The sequence below is a fragment of the Triticum urartu genome, chromosome 3 (genome assembly GCF_003073215.2).
Source record: "Triticum urartu cultivar G1812 chromosome 3, Tu2.1, whole genome shotgun sequence".
Lineage (NCBI taxonomy): Eukaryota > Viridiplantae > Streptophyta > Magnoliopsida > Poales > Poaceae > Triticum > Triticum urartu.
Window position 1 is genome coordinate 37,810,497 of NC_053024.1, and position 17,488 is coordinate 37,827,984.

The 17,488-nt window shown below is 42.7% G+C and overlaps 1 protein-coding gene across 8 annotated transcripts; it reads left to right on the forward strand.

The window, feature by feature from the left end:
• Positions 1-4,119: 4,119 nt before the first annotated feature.
• Positions 4,120-9,986, forward strand: LOC125542621 (putative disease resistance protein RGA3). 8 transcript variants are annotated; one of them, XM_048705710.1, is made up of 7 exons: positions 4,120-4,608; positions 4,831-4,890; positions 5,001-5,187; positions 5,270-5,413; positions 5,506-5,701; positions 6,205-9,357; positions 9,617-9,986. In XM_048705710.1, exon 6 carries the CDS (start codon positions 6,289-6,291, stop codon positions 9,340-9,342), a length of 3,054 nt encoding a protein of 1,017 aa, XP_048561667.1. In that variant the 5' UTR covers positions 4,120-4,608; positions 4,831-4,890; positions 5,001-5,187; positions 5,270-5,413; positions 5,506-5,701; positions 6,205-6,288; the 3' UTR covers positions 9,343-9,357; positions 9,617-9,986. The 8 variants fall into 8 exon arrangements, with proteins under 8 accessions (XP_048561667.1, XP_048561672.1, XP_048561673.1 ...); XM_048705715.1 differs by having other exon boundaries at positions 5,013-5,187; XM_048705716.1 differs by having other exon boundaries at positions 4,120-4,434.
• The last annotated feature ends 7,502 nt before the right edge of the window (positions 9,987-17,488 follow it).

Sequence of the window (17,488 nt, forward strand, 5' to 3'; positions counted from 1 at the left end):
TGAGACAGATAGAGCTTTCTGGTAGAAAGTTTACCTGGGCTAATGCTCTGCCAAACCCTACCTATGAAAAACTTGATCGAGTTCTTCCGAGCGTGGAGTGGGAACAAAAGTTCCCTCTGGTTACGGTGCAAGCTCTTTCGAGGGGAATATCTGATCACACCCCATTGTTCGTGGACTCAGGGGAGCCGAACCACGTGGGTAACAAGAACACCTTCTCTTTCGAGATGTCATGGTTTGAACGTGAGGGGTTCGTGGACTTGATTGCCAGGGAATGGGATAGAGGTGTAGGAGGCAAGACTGCAATAGAGCGTTGGCGGAATAAGATTAGGCATTTGAGAAGTTTCTTACGGGGTTGGGCTAAGCACCTCAGTGGTGTATATAAGATTGAAAAGGATAGACTCCTTACTCTTATACAGGCCCTGGACATACAGGCCGAATCCACTATTTTATCGCCAGCTGAGCTTCAGGTTAAAAATGAGGCGGAGAAGAGGTTGAAAGAACTGCTCCGCGAAGAAGAATTGAAGTGGGCTTTGCGTGCTAAAGTCCGCAAAATGGTCCAAGGGGACGCGAATACTCAATTCTTCCATTTGATAGCTAATGGCAAGCACAGAAAGAAGCGTATCTTTCAGCTTGAGCAAGACGAGGGCACTATTTTAGGTCAGGATAACCTAAAAACATATATTACCGATTATTATAAGCAGTTATTTGGACCTCCGGAGGATAATTGTGTGTCCCTCGATGAGTCCAGGACTGAGGATGTGCCCCAGCTATCGGCTGCCGATAATGATATTTTGGTTGCCCCGTTCTCGGAGAAGGAGGTGTTTGATGCTATTGCACAGATGAAAAACAATAAGGCTCCCGGACCGAATGGATTTCCGGCAGAGTTCTATAAAAAGTGTTGGCACATTATTAAGGGGGATTTACTACCTATGTTCCATGATCTGTTCTCTGGACAGCTTCAATTATTTCACTTGAATTTTGGGATTATCACACTGCTTCCCAAGAAAACGGATGCTGTGAGAATTGAGCAATTCAGGCCGATCTGTCTCCTCAATGTTAGTTTCAAAATTTTCACCAAGGTCGGGACTAACAGGCTCACACAGATTGCGCATTCTGTGGTGCAACAGTCCCAAACTGCTTTCATGCCGGACAGAAATATCCTTGAAGGGGTGGTCGTCCTGCATGAAACACTCCATGAAATCCATTCCAAAAAATTAGATGGAGTAATTTTTAAGGTGGATTTCGAGAAAGCGTACGATAAGGTCAAATGGCCATTCCTCCAACAGTCATTGCGTATGAAAGATTTTGATGAAGCCTGACGCCGACAGGTTGAATCATTTACGCAAAAAGGTAGTGTGGGAATTAAAGTTAATGATGACATAGGTCATTACTTCCAGACACATAAAGGCCTAAGACAAGGAAATCCGATGTCCCCTATCCTGTTTAACATTGTAGTGGATATGTTAGCAATTTTGATAGGAAGAGCTAAGGAAAATGGTCAAGTAGGTGGATTGGTACCTCATCTTATTGATGGAGGTGTATCCATCCTTCAGTACGCTGATGAGACAATCATCTTTATGGAGCATGACTTGGCCAAGGCGAGAAATATGAAGCTTGTGTTATGCCTATTTGAACAATTGACCGGGTTAAAGATTAACTTTCATAAGAGCGAGCTGTTCTGTTTTGGTAGGGCCAAAGACGAACAGGATGCTTATAGGCAATTGTTTGGGTGTGAGTTGGGAGAGTTACCCTTCTCTTACATGGGGATTCCAATCCACCATCGTAGGCTGACAAACAGAGAGTGAAAGTGCATCGAGGACCGATTTGAGAAGAAAATGAGTTGCTGGAAGGGTAAGCTCATGTCATACGGAGGCCGATTAATCCTGATTAATTCGGTGCCACGAGTATGCCAATGTTTCTCCTATCGTTCTTTGAGGTCCCAGTTGGTGTTAGGAAGAGACTGGACTTCTATCGATCGCGTTTCTTTTGGCAGGGTGATGAGCTTAAAAGAAAATATCGGCTTGCCAAATGGGATATCATCTGTAGACCGAAAGACCAAGGGGGTCTAGGTATTGAGAATCTAGAAGTTAAGAATAAATGCCTTCTTAGCAAGTGGCTGTGGAAGCTCTCATCGGAGAATGATGTTATGTGGGCTCAAATCCTTCGCAGCAAGTACCTCCAGACAAAAACTTTATCCCAGGTTACAGTCAGGCCGACCGATTCACCTTTCTGGAAAGGCCTGATGAAAGTCAAACAGTCCTTGTTTAATAGGACGAAGTTTGTTATTGGAAACAACACGAGTACACGTTTCTAGGAGGATACTTGGCTCGGCAAGACACCCTTGGCCATCCAATATCCGTCTTTGTACCGCATTGTTCAACGACGTGAGGTGTTCGTCGCATCGGTCTTTCAATCTACCCCCCTTAATATTCAGTTCCGACGAACGCTAGCGGGCAATCGTTGGGAAGAATGGCTCCGTCTAGTTAGGAGACTGATGGAGGTCCAGCTTTCACAACAACCCGATGAATTACGCTGGAAATTGACTAAGTCTGGAGTATTCACGGTTAAATCAATGTATATTGATGTTATTAATTCGAACTCCATTCCTACGTCCAAGCATGTTTGGGATGTCAAAGTTCCTTTGAAAATAAAAGTGTTTATGTGGTTTGTCCATAAACAAGTTATTTTAACTAAGGACAACTTGATAAAGCGTAATTGAACAGGACCTACTAGGTGTAGTTTCTGCGATCGGGATGAGACTATCAAACACCTCTTTTTTGATTGCCCGTTGGCCAAGGTACTTTGGCAGACGGTCCACATTGCTTTTAATATCAATCCACCGAATTCTGTTAATGTGTTATTTGGGACATGGCTTAATGGGATTGAGCCTGACTTAGCGAGACATATTCGGGTTGGAGTTTGTGCTTTGTTGTGGACTATCTGGACTTGCAGAAATGATTTGGTTTTTAACAGAATATCATGTATACATTTTTTGCAGGTCATATTCCGAACTACGGCTCTGATCCGTTCGTGGTCGCTACTCACCCAGACGGAGGCCAGGGAGCATTTGGTTACTGGGTCTTTCCGCTGGGAGATGGTAGTTCGGGATATCTTCAACCGATTTGGATGGCGGTCATGTAATAGGATAGGCAATTAGTTTCCCTATCTAGTTTTAGCCAACCGGTTGTGGCGTCTTTTCTTGGCTAGTTGGTGTTTCTAGCCCTTATTGGCTCTGTGTGAGCTTTCTGTGCTTTTTTATTACTTCTAGAGACCTTTGAAACCATATTGACACTACTTTATTTGGTTAATAACATGGCCGTATGCATCTTTCTGATGCAGAGGCCGGGGAATCCCCTTTTCAAAAAAAAATACAATTTACAAGTACAATCAAAGATCCAAGAAACTATAAAGTAACTCGTACAACTAAAAATTACAATGAAATCTTTGGGATACACTTTCTTCATGGTAGTGATTTTTGAATGACGAAATTCTCATTGAAGGAGCCCCTGATGGTGAATCCTATTTTGTGCATTTTGCATCAGACAGGCTGGCCTTTCACATAGGAGGATCGAAGCGAGCGTTAGGTGGGACGGCCCATTATCTAGCATAAAAAGTGAACATTATGTTACCATTTTCAAGAACATTGTAGAATGTTTCAGACCGGGATTTTTCTTTTTACTGGTTTTTTTGTTTGTTTAGGTTTTTAAAACATGTGCACAAGTTTTTAAGAAAGTTTCCAAAACTTGTGTTTTCGAAAAATGTCCGTGCTTAAAAGTATTCACAGTGTTTTTTTTAAATCACGTTTTTGAAATTTTCTCCTGAAATTCGAAAAAAGTGTTCCCAAATTCTAATAAATGTCTGTGTTTCCAAAAAAATCCTTATTTTTAGAAATGTTCGTGCCTACGAATATTCACAATTCAAACCAATTTGTTTTTTTGAGACAATTCAAACCAATTTGTTTAAAAAAAAGTGTTCGTGTTTCAAAGAATGTCGCGAACCTTTGGAGATTTCTTTTGTTGGACCTTGACCCAAATGGGCTTGTTTAGGGCCTGCTGAAGCGAGTGGTGTCGGCCCGAGAAACCGTTGTTGTTTACAGGGCTGGGTTGGCCTGCTGCATCTCCTCGTTTTCTTTCCCCATCGCCTGAACGGAGCCGCCGTTCCTCTGCCCGGCCGTCGTCGTCCTCCCCCTCCGACTGAAATCCCTCCCCTCCACACAATCTTCCAGCGATTCCTCTCGGTTGCTTCCGCTACCCTCACTCACTCCTCTGCGCGGCCCTCGCCCCCACCAATTAATGGCTTCGTCCACGCTCGCCGCAGCCAGCTGCTTCGCGGCCGAGGGCGCCACCTGCACGCCGACCGGCATGCAAGATCTGCGGCGACCACGATGCGTCTCTCCTCCTGCTGCTTCTGCTGCTGCTTCCGCCTCGTCCCAAGGTCTGTCGGTCCATCAGAGTAACAGGCCGGTTAGATAAATTGCACTAATTGATGTCAGTCCTACTCTTCTTTCAGCGAGAAAATGTAAGGTCTCGACCAAATAATTGATGTTTGGACCGGTGTGTATTGGCATCAGTTGCTTCATTTCTGTTGGAGGAGTGGATGTGTCGACCGGTGTGTCCTTAAGCCAGAAGAAGACCACCATTTGTGTTGTTTTATCCTAGTGTTTCAAGAAACAAGTAGCTACTACGCGATGTTCACAATATATGCTCCCGTCAATTATGATATTTGATACAATGCATAGATACATTGATTCCTTTTACAAGAGGTTGTGTCTAAACAATATATATGTGCTGTGTTGGGCATGTCAGCAGACTTAATCTATTTAGTTTGCAGGTATCTGTGAAAACAATAACTCTTTGCAGGGGGTCTCACGTGTCCCCATGGAATCTCGAGGTAAACAATACTAATAGAGTAGACCGAGAAAGCTTGTTAATCTTTTCATTTGTACGGGCAAGTGTTATTACTTTACTTAATCTATTATTGGCACTGACGAAAGCTACCAGTTAATTAAACAGCGATGCCACTAAGCAGCCAGCAAGTGGGCAACTTGCTAATTTCTTTCACAAGACTCGAGGCTGCCTTTGTAGACTCTGCTAGCCAGAGAGTCTGCATCTTTTTCCGCAGGCTCCAAAAGTAGTATCCAACCACTATTTGCTCTTGCTTGGTTCCAATATGCTGCCGATAGATCTGGTAAGCCATCAACAAATCTGACGGTTTTGTTCGTTCCATTCATCTTCTCCAGTTAATCAGAGTGTACCTCCACTGCACGCAGGCAAAGTTTCATGTTGGTCGCTTTTGTTAGTTGTTCATGTTGCTCCACAGATCACTTATGATTGAACTGATCCTGCGCCGCTCTCCGAGATCTCGCAGCACTCTCAGCAGTGGCTTATCAGTTTTGTTACCGGCATGTATTCAGGTATATATTGGGTCTCAATGTTCTGCACTACTGGATCTCTAACACTCCTTTTGTTCACTAGCTGATTGATAATCTTCTATTATGTATTGAAGATGTAGCAGCAGGGTTCTCTCTTGGTGATTGACTGATAATCTTCTATTATCTATTTTTAAATCTGGCTTGGGCTCAATCTTACGAGATCTTAAGAGTAGCGATGGGCTGACCATTGGAGTAAACTGTGTCTTCAAAATGATAACTATTGAATTTTATTATTGACGATTTTTCCTTGCTGGAAGACTAGTTTGCAAGGTAAGACTTGCTATCGTACTCAGAGCTTGCAACTTTACTTTCATGACTACATTGTAACAAATTATCATGATTTCTGGACTACCATCTGGGAAAACGATTTAGGGTTAAGATAGATCTGACAAATAAAAATATATAGCTGGATGATTAATCTGTATATGTTGTAACTCAGTGCACCATTCAGTGAGTTGGCTGCTATGCAGATGCAATCTGATGGCTATTCAACTGAGCCAAAAATAATAATAATAAATAATTTTAACATACGAAAGTCAAACACACGTTAAAATTTGCAAGCACAAATCATATAAAAGAATATAATGCCAACTCAGGAATTTATAATTCAGTACTTGGCCCTAATCCTGAATCTGTATGTTGCATAGCTCCATTATTCTAAATTCCTGTAAGCCTTATATACACCAGTATAATTTTAAAGAGAGACGTTTGTCATTGTGACGACGTTTGTCATTGTGAAAGCATATTAACATACCTTGTGCATTCATTTTCAGCCTTCACTTTTTGCCATCTACGGAACAAGTCACCCTGGTATTTTTTGGTGATCTACCCCCTGTGCGCGCAATTTCATCTGTTTGATGGCAGCCGTTCTAGCATCTTTGCTTGGATCATGTGCCAATAAGTTGAAAGATATCATCACAGATGAGGCCATACTAATCCTAGGGGTGGAAAAAGAACTCACAAAACTGCTGCGGCGAGTGGAACTAATTCAGTGTTGTATATACGATGCTGAGAAAAGGAGGATAAAAGAGCAAGCAGTAAACAATTGGCTTGGTCAACTGAGAGATGTTATATATGATGTTGATGAAATCTTGGATGTGGCTAGATGTAAAGGAAGCAAGCTACTTGCTGGCCACCCTTCACCATCATCAGGCAAATCAGTTGCATGTAAAGGCCTTTCAGTTTCCTCTTGTTTTTGCAACATCGTGCCACGCCGTGATGTTGCTACTCGGATTAGAAGCCTGAACAAAAAGATTGAGAACATTGCAAATGACAAGATATTTTCGACTTTCAACAGTAGTACACAACCTACTCGAAATGGTCCAACATCCAAACTGATAAGAAGTTCCAATCTTGTTGAGCCCAACCTTGTGGGGAAGGAGATCATACATTCTAGCATGAAGTTGGTGGATTTAGTGCTTGCACACAAGGAATACAAGTCTTACAAGCTCGGTATCGTTGGAACTGGAGGAGTTGGTAAGACAACACTAGCTCAAAAAATATACAATGATCAGAAAATAAAAGGAAGCTTCAAGATGCACGCATGGATTTCTGTTTCGCAAGACTACAGTGAAGTAACTCTTTTGAAAGAGGTCCTCCGGAATATTGGTGTGCATAGTGAGCAAGGAGAAAGCATAACAGAGCTACAGAGAAATCTTGCACAAACAATTAAAGGCGAGAGTTTCTTTCTCGTTCTTGATGACGTGTGGCATTCCAATGTATGGACAGATTTACTGAGACCTGCATTTCACGAAACAAGTGTCGGAATAATATTGGTAACAACACGAGATTATCAAATTACAAAGAGAATAGGTATAGACCATACCCATCAAGTTGATCTCATGGCAGTAGAAGTGGGATGGGAGCTACTTTGGAAGAGCATGAACATCGAGGAAGAAAAGGAAGTGCAGAATTTAAGAAAAACAGGGATTGAGATTGTTCATAAGTGTGGTCGCCTTCCTCTTGCAATCAAGGTTACCGCTAGTGCTTTGTCAAGCAGAGAACTAACAGAGAATGAGTGGAAAAGGTATTTGGGTAGATTTATTGGCTCTCAGAGCATCCTCTTGGATGAAATAGAAGAAGCTTTGTATCTAAGCTATGATGAGTTACCGCATCGTTTGAAGCAGTGTTTCCTTTATTGTGCTTTGTATGTTGAAGATTCTGTCATTGAACGTGATGAAGTTACCTGGTTATGGATTGCTGAAGGCTTCATCGAGGAGCAGCAAGGTCAACTAATAGAAGACATAGCAGAAGAGTACTACTACGAGCTAATCCATCGAAATCTCCTCCAGCCAGAAATGATAAATTTTGACCAGGATGAATGCAAAATGCATGACCTCTTAAGACAGCTTGCTTTAAATATATCAAGAGAAGAATGTTTTATTGGAGATGTTGCGACATTAAGGGGTGGAAATATGTCAAAACTTAGACGTGTTACTGCTGTTATTAAGAAGGATATGTTAGTTTTACCTAGAGTGGATAAGGTGGATGTTAAGGTGAGGACTTTCCTAACTGTTAAGGGTCCATGGAGAATTGAGGATACATTGTTCAAGAGATTTCTGCTTCTTCGTGTTTTGGTACTGAATTACTCACTTGTACAAAGCATTCCAGGATATATAGGAAAATTGATACATCTACGTCTACTTAATCTGGATTATACTGGCATATCTTGTCTTCCGGAATCCATTGGCTCCCTAAAGAACCTTCAAGTATTGAGCTTGAAATGGTGTAATGATCTGCATGGTCTTCCTTTGGCAATTACATTGTTGTGCAGTTTAAGATGTCTTGATCTTTATGGCACAGAAATCAATCAAGTTCCAAAAGGCATGGGGAAACTGAAGCTCCTCACTTATTTAGGATATTATCCTGTTGGTGATAGAAGTGATGATGCACTTGTACAAGATGGATGGAAGTTGGAAGAGTTGTCTTCTTGGTCGCAGATGAGGCATCTTGGCATGGTTAAATTGGAAAGAGCAACTCATTCTAGTACAAATGCAGTGCTGACGGACAAAAAACATCTAAAAGAACTAGTCCTAAAGTGGACTGAACGTGGAGAGGGGTCATATTCAGAAGAAGATGTTGGAAATACTGAGAAGGTCTTTGAGCAGCTAATACCTCCAGACAACCTGGAAGACCTATCTATTGTTGGATTCTTTGGTCGGCGGTATCCCACCTGGTTTGGTACCACCTGTTTGTCTTCCTTAATATACTTGAAACTCATAGATGTACAATCATGTGAGGAACTTCCACCGATCGGGCACCTACCCAACTTGAAATATGTGAGAATTGATGGAGCACATGCAGTTGCCAAGGTTGGACCTGAATTTGTTGGCTGCAAGAAGGGTGATCATGTATGTAATGAGTTTGTTGCTTTCCCAAAACTTGAATGGTTGATCTTCGCAGATATGCCCAACTGGGAGGAGTGGTCTTTTTTTGAGGAAGAAGTTGTTGCTGATGTAAGCGGAGTGGATGGAGCTGCTGAGATCCGAAAAGAGGATGCCCAACCTGCAAGGGTGCGACTGCTGCCTCGTTTGTTGGAATTGCAACTTCACGGTTGCCCGAAGCTGAGGGATCTCCCGCAACAGCTTGGAAAGGGCACCACCTGTTTGAAGGAGCTCACCTTAATAGGACTAAACAGCTTGAAGGCCGTGGAGGACCGCCCAGTGCTCTCTGAGGTCCTTGTTATTGAGGATTGTGAAGGCCTAGAGAAGGTCTCCAACCTCCCTGAAGTGGCAGAGCTGCATGTGGGTGGTTGTCCAAACTTAAGCCATGTAGAGAGATTGGACAGTTTGCAGCGGCTGGGGCTGGGCGAGGATATGCAAGAGATCTCTTCACGTTGGGTGCCTGGGCTTCAAGAGCAGCACCAACGACTTCATGGCGAAGATCTGGATATCTACACGCTGTTTAGGTAGTAGATGGCTGGCAAGGTATATCTGAACACTGTCCACTGGTTGGATATTTAGTATTGTCTCGGATTGTGTCAACCATGGTCCATATTCTCACAAGACAATTTTCTGACTCATTCGATTCATGCATTGAAACGCCATATGGTTACTTAGATTATCAAAATCGTCCTTTTAGAGTTCAAGAATATTGGCATCTATACCTAATTTCTCAGCATGTGTTTTTCCATAAACCAAACTGTGTTTCCTAATTCATATTATATACTCGGCAAAATGGTGTCAGCCTAGGACTGGTGGCACGGATCTTTTCGGCTGGCAAAGCACGAGTCATACTAAGCTGAGGAGGCCTGTCCATGCTGAAGATGTGCAAGTGTGCCATGGTCTGTAGCGAGCTGGTGAAGGAAGTGTTTTGTTTTTCTTTGGGCAGGTGCCCTGGAATTAATGTATCGAGTTTCGTCTTATTTCTTTCTGAACTTTCCCAGAGACTTTCATTGTACTGAATCTGCGTGGCATGGTTTGTTCTTTGGATGTAACCAACACAGTTCGTTTATCTCCTTCTGAACTTGGGGCCGGAGGCCCTTTAATGTAGTGAACCTGCGTGGCACGGTTGTTGTTTGAATGGAAGTGATGAATTTCGTTTTGGCACGATTTTATTCTTTGAGTGGAAGTGATGAATTTCGTTGTGTTTCTTTCTGAGCTTGGGCCTGAGGCGTTGCCATGCTGAAACTTTTTTTTAAACCGGGCATAACCCCTTTCCATTATTTTGACATAACGGAAATACAAAGTTTTCACCATTGCAGTTACTAAGGAGGCGAGAAAGGGGAAAGCGAATTCAACGCATCCTTGGGAAACCCACTGCAAGCACTTGTCCTCGAGCAGCTTACGTGGGGCGAAAATCCAAGGACACCCAAACACAGAACTAGCCCTAAACGATATCATCCAGCGAGGTTTTGATACAGCAAAAACCTGTGGGGAATTTCGTTTTGCCAAGCTGAAACTGCACCTGTATCGCTATTGCGTTTTGCTTCTTTATGCTTTGATTCTTTCAATGCAAGTGGGGAATTTCGTTTTGTTTCTTTGAATGTAAGAAAGAACATTTTGCTCGTATAAACCTGTGTTCCACTGCATCGTCAAACTGCATCATTCAAAAGACAGACGATGAAGATGATGCCAAACTGACACGGCTGCAGAATGAACACGGCACCACGTGTGCAGTGCGGCGCTTCAGGAGCAGTGGAGCACAACCACGGAGGGAGGGAGGTACCCTGCGTCAGAGCTCTGGAACCTTGGCGAGTGGCGAAAGATGACGATGCCGGAGGTGCTCAAGTACGTTCTGAAGCAGCTATGTTGGTGAGAAGCGCGATCTATCATCTATGAATGGGCAAACTCTGTTTCTCTGCAGTGGAGCTGAAGAACATCTATGAATGGGAAATTGCAGAAACCATCACTACACGATCTGCCATAGTGGTAGTCCAATGCAAGTGCTCTTTAGTGCTATCTTTTTCATTTCTGAACTTAATTAGTACAATGCAGTGCAGAATTAAGGGGTGAAAGGTTTGCACTCCGTAGCTGAAAAGTATTGATTTGGTGCCAGTTTAAAGTTATAGTATCAAACTTCCTGGTTGAAATGCATGCTGAAGAAAATTCAGTCACAGGCTATACTACTGATTTTAAGTTGTTCTACTGAAATAGGCTTGCGCCCCGCTATATTAATATAGCAACCACCCATACAACCAGAAGTTCGACGCTGGGGCAAACAGCACAACCATGCCCAAAAGAAAAACAAGAGAAAAGTAAGAGAAAGAAATGCCGGCAGCACCGGATGAACGAAAGCTGAAGCATCCCGCAACCGTTGCGCCCACCGGAGACATTCACCATGCTCCAATGCCATCGAGTCGCCGCGAACCAAGCAACAGCTTCAAAAAGGACTGCGACGATGACGGCGCTGCTGCCCGGACGAATCCTAGGATTTCTCCCGGTACACGGAGGGAAGCGGGGGAGAGGTACTCCCGACGCCCTTCAAGAAGGTTGATGGCGCCCGCAGGCGTCACCGCGTCGGTGCCGGGCGGACCAGAGAGGGATTTCGCCCTGCCCCTCAAACCCACAACCCAGGACCAACCGGCGGCTCCACCACGCCAACCGCCCACCACCCTGCGCCACCACAATCACGAGGACACCACCGTCGTCTCTCCATCGTAGACACTAGGCCGGCCGAACCAAACGAGACCACCGCCGATAGGGACTGGGAGCACCACAACCACATGAGAGGGGACAACCTCCACTAGCACAAGCAGTAGCAGACCAGACGCAGGCGCGGGAGCACGCCGGACCCCCTGCCCAGCCGGGCCCAGAACGGGTCCGTTAAGCTCCTGCAGACACGCTGCAGCCGACGCAGCGCGGAACCGCCGATCCCAACGACCGCATCCCAACAGCCCAGCCGGAGGAGACCCGCCGGAGGCCAAACCAACCCGCCCTGACCCAGATCGGACCCAAAAGGGCCCAGATCTGGGCCTGCAGGGCTCCGCTGGCCGACCCACGCTGCCAGCCGCCACCGCCGCCAAAGGGTCGCGCCGCCACCGCATCTACGCCCGATCTACACCGGAGCACCGCCCGCCGAGGTGCACCATCGCCGGAAACCGCCGCCCGAGCCGGGGAACCGCGAGGGGAAGTGGAAGAGGGCCGCCGCCGCCGGCCTCGCCACGGCGCTGCGCGAGCAACGTCCGGCCACGCCAGCCGGCGGCAGCGGCGGGAGGAGGGGGCTGGGCGGCAAGGGGAGGGAGGGCCGCCCCGGTCGCCCCGCTCGCGGGGGGGGGGGGGGGGGGGGGGGGGGGGGGCACGGGGGGTACACGGAGGGAGAGTATTTAACGCAATCTCCAGGTTTTTTCTTTCTTCATTCACTGGCATCAGGAACTCTGCTTACTCTCTGATTTCTTGGTTCCTAACTGTATTGTATACATGCTAGTGGTTAATTGGTCAGCTGTATCTGGCGAAGTGGCCGCCGCACCGCGCCGCCCATGTCCCAGCCCCAAGGCTAGTGATTACGCCTTGCGCTTTTTCTAGCAGTTGCAGAAGGGGCTGTTACTTGCCTTTTGTTGTCTGACCTTACCTGCCTAAGTTATGCTTAAATCTATTTTCAGTATGTGATTTTGACAGACTTTATGTATTTCTTTTGTACAATGTTGATTGCTTTGGAATACAAAGCAGGGGAAACCCTTTTTCGATTTTGTACGAGGTGTATCTATGTACTCCCTACTCCCTCTGTTTTTATTTAGTTCGCATATTAGCTTTGGTCAAAGTCAAGCCTTACAAACTTTGACCAAGTTTATAAACAAAAATATTAAGATATACAATAACAAATCAACAACGTTAGATTTATTATTGAATGCACTTTCACATCGTATAGATTTATTATGATAAATGTCTATATTGTTTTCTACAAACTTGGTCAAACTTTATGAAGTTTGACTTCAGTCAACTTTAATATGCAGAGTAAATAAAAACAGAGGGAGTGTTATTCTCCGCGTTATCCGAATGAACCACCCCCATCAACATCATGTATAGTTCGTACTTTAGTGATCTATTTTTTGATTTTTGAAGCTCAAACACCTTACAATGTCGAGAAGAGTCATGTACAAGATTAGACCGAGGCGACGTGGAACCGTTAAAACAACTATATGTATAAGCACACTTTTTTTCAGATTTTTTTGTGAAGTACAAATAGAGTTCTCACAAGAAACAGAAAATAAATAAATAAAGGGCTCTGGCCTCGCGAGCGCATTATCGACGTGCAACGCGCTATCTTTCGCAGCAGCACCACTTGGCACGACGTACGCAAGCTAGCATTTGGGCTTGGGCATTTGGCAGGTCCACGTCACGTCAGACGTGCAGCAGAACACACCGGCATGACCAGAAAATGTACTATGAAAGAGACCCAGTGGTTCAGTTTCATAGAAAAAGTTCCTCCTGTCGTTCCCAGGTGGCGGTGGCGGGAAACCGCGTGATCGACAATGTCGAGAGGGAGAGGACTCAGCCTCGTGCACGCAGGCCGCTGCAAGAAGGGTGATCATGTATGTAATGAGTTGGCCGCTTTCCCTAAACTTGAATGGTTGGATATGCCTAACTGGAAGGTGTGGTCTTTTCTTTGAGGAAGAAGTGTTTGATCTGTATTTGGTTAGTGTGAGGCGGGCTCAGCGGCCGTTTAGTTTAGTTTGGAGGAATTGGATATACTGCTGTTTGGTTAATTGGAATGTTGTATGTCATCAAACTGAAGCGAGGTGCATCTCGTGTCAGCAAAGGGTGGCCGTGGCCGTGACGACGACGGGGTAGCCAAATACGTTCTGAAGCAGCTCTGTTCTCCGCAACTAAGCTAAAGAAGAATAAGGAAATTGCAGAAACCTCACTACTAGTAGTATTATCTTTTCTGAACTCAATTAGTATGTGATGAAGATGAATGCATCTTATCCGCATCTTAGTTAATTGTCGAATGTTAATTGCATATATGCGTGATGGCCGTTTAGTTGGAAGGAATTGGACACATGTTCGTTCTTTCAGTGTGAAACGGGCTCACGTTATTTTTCTTTCTTCGGTTCAGAATGGTTCTGGATTATTTTTTTGTACTATTATTTTCTCTGTTTTGTCTAGTGGCTTTCTATACGTTGTTTTTTTTCTTTTCAATTCCTTATTTTTTTTTTAAATTATGAAAAAAAATTAAATTAATGGAAAAATATAGTTAATTTTAAGATTCATAAATATTTTCGAAAACAATTTTTTTACAAATTAAAAACAATTAATCAAATTTTGTGAAATTTTATAGAAACTGCAAAGTTTTTTTAAATTTCAATTTTTTTAAATATCATGAAAATTTTATTTTTTTGTAAAAATGGTAAATCATAAAAGGAAACGAAAAACAAGAAACTAAACCAGGCGCTCGCCCTGCACATGGGCCAGCCCAAAGCATTTATTGCAACAACATTTGTTCCTTTGATCCGTCGAATTTTTTTTGTTCCTTTGATATAAAGATACACTGATTTGTACCTAATATCTAAAAAATGCAAAGTAACTCCTATGACTAAGAACTACAATGAAATCTCTTCTAAACAACTTCGCGTTATTAATATCTATTCGAAGAAATACTACAAAGACTACGGTAAAGAGATTGCAAGCAACGATGTTGTCACTCTTTCACCCGCACGAACATTACCAATAATAATTTTTAAAAGTGCCTTCAAGAAGCCCTGATCGATGAACGTACTCGGGCCGGGGATAATCCCCTAGAAGTGTAGGCCGTCGAATCACTATATCTTCGCCATGATGTCCATAAAAGATTTCACCTCTACAAAGAATCAAACCAACACAAAAAAACTTGACACAACAGTATAAACTCATCAAATTATAAAGAAAGACCGTCGCAAAAGATTTCACCTCTACAAAGAAAAGCAGAAAACGACAAAGAAATAAAAAAACCAAAGAAAGGGACAAAGAAAAACAAAGTATAAAGAAGAAAAATGAAAACCGTCGCAAAAACAAAGAAGCCGGAAACATAATGAAGTAAAAAAGAAAATCAAAGAAAACCAGCGGAAAAACAAAGAATACCTAAAAAACAACAGAAAACGAAAAAAGGAAAAAGAAGAAGACGCAGCTAATGGGCCGGACTACTACTGTGTCACCTGTAGGCGACACATAGCTGTCACGGGGACTCCTAAAAAAAAGCTGTCACGGGGAGTTTCTCAAAAGAAAAAGAAAATGGCTGTCGCGGGGTGGTGTTGGTGGTTCGGTACTGAGTTTTGTTACCAGTAAACGGCCATTGTAGTCTCTTCCACGAAAACTCATATTTCCTAAGTTCGCGAATAAGTGTATATCTAGTTTTTGGTCTAAGTTAAAAATTTAAAATTTTAATCAATTTTATAGAAAAGAGTAGTAGCATATATGACATCAAATTGGTATATTATGAAAGTACATTTTCAAAATGAATCTAGAGATAGTAATTTAGTGCCATAAATGCTGCTACTTTTCCCTATAAAGATGATCAAAATTTTAAAACTTTGACTTATGACAAAAGCTAGATATACACTTATTCGCGGACGGAGGGAGTAGTTGCTACCGAGGTGGTATCATGACAGAGAACAACCCTTATAAATATATCACCTGACATTTCTGATGCGTACTACGCTTCGGTGCCTTATGGCACCTGCCTTTGTGTTTATGACATGTAGGCTCAACAGGTGGCTGGCCCACATGCCAGGGACCCAAAGATAGGTGGCCTTACGGCACTGAAGCTGCGTCCAATTCCTCGTCCCTCCACACTCCACCGTGTTGAGCTGATTGCTGACCAAGCATGGCCACCGCAGCAGGCTTTCATGTTCACGCTACCACGGTGGACACGGGTGCCTTTAGCTGGATCACGGAGCTTGCATCAACCGGCGACAGCACACTGGCGCCGTCGATTCGAGTTGTGCTCGCGCATGAGCTGTGGGTATTTAATTCTCTCACCATGGTCGTGGACATGAGCGTCGGGCTGTACCAGTCGGCCAAGGGCCAGGTGTTCGGCGAAAACAGGGCGGCCTACTATGGCGTCCTCGCCGCCATTCTTGCCATCGTGGCCGTCGGGATGTCCATCGCCTATTGGCTTCCATGCCTCTCCGGCGCCCAGGATGAGGATGACCGTGGACGCGTCCTCGCATTCGCCAATGGCCTCCTGCGGTTCGCGTAGGTGCTCCTTCTCGTCATGGTGGCGGTAGGGGGGTTCGCGCTCACCCTCAAGCTCTGATCGATCTTACGGGGAATTCTCCGTTCTCCCGCGAAGGCCTCATGAATTGTACTAGCTTTTTATTTTCTGAAATGGATGGTACCGGTGAGCTAAATAATACTCCTATGGTTGTTTAGTGCAAGTGTCCAAGTGTTTTAACAATACTTCATTTGGTTCTTTTTACTATACATATAAGATTTGCCCAAAGTTAAACTTCGTCGACTTTGACCAAATTTATTTGATCTCTTTTTCTTTTACGGATTTTCAACTTTCCTTTTTTTGTTTATTTCATTTAGTTTGCCTTAGTTTGTTTTATAAAATTATTAATTTCCCTCTTTACTTTATTTTTAATTAGACAATTATTTTTGGACAACATGAGAAATAATTTTTAAAATAAGATAAATATGTTTAATTTATCGCAATCGGGCTGGGCCAGGTAGGTTCGCCTTTTTCCCAGGTGTTTTGCTTTATTCACTCTTTACTTTATACTTATTTAAAATAAGCGTACTTACATCGTAAAAATGTTAATTATATATTTGAAAAATGTTAAACTTATATCAAATAAATGTTTCAGATGTGTTTTAAAAATGTACAGTGTTTATGAAAAAGTAGACATGAAACATGTATTTGAAAGAATTGTTAGTCATTTTATTTAAAAGTGCTAGTCATGTATTTTATAAAGTTAAAGTGTATAATTTTTTCTTGATGTATATGGAAAATGTAGGCAAAAAATATTTAAAAAATGTTAATTATATATTTAAAAAATGTTAAACTTATATCAAATAAATTTTTCAGAACTGTTTTAAAAATGTACAGTGTTTATGAAAAAGTAGACATCAAACATGTATTTGAAAGAACTGTTAATTATTTTATTTAAAAATCCTAGTCATGTATTTTATAAAATTAAACATGTATAATTTTTTCTTGTTGTATATGGAAAATGTAGTCAAAAAATACTTAAAAAATGTTAATCATGTATTTAAAAAATGTTTAACATGTATTCGTTGCATATGAAAAGTGTACTACGTGTACAAAGAATACAGACATCAACATATATTTGAAATAATGTTAGTCATGTATATGAAACATGTTAAACATGTATTATTTTTAGATCCATATCTAAAAAGTACAATGTGTATGAAAATAATAGACATTGAAGCATATTTTTGAAAAGAATATAAAAATATTGTTTACATATACAAAAAATGTTCAAGATATAAAAAAATGTAGACATGTCTTGAGAAAAAGAAAAGAAAAATAAATAAAGAAACAAAGAAAATCGAAGAGAAAAAAAGGAAACAAGAAATTAAAGAAAAACCAATCCGCCTAGGGTAGATGCATCGTGCTAGCGACCTAGCGTGATTTTCCACGGACAGCTCCCGCCGGCCCCTCACACCTTATTCCTCGCAT

Excerpts from the sequence above, each read along its gene's own strand:
- LOC125542621 (XM_048705709.1), top strand. The coding sequence starts at position 6,289 with ATGGCAGCCGTTCTAGCATCTTTGCTTGGATCATGTGCCAATAAGTTG.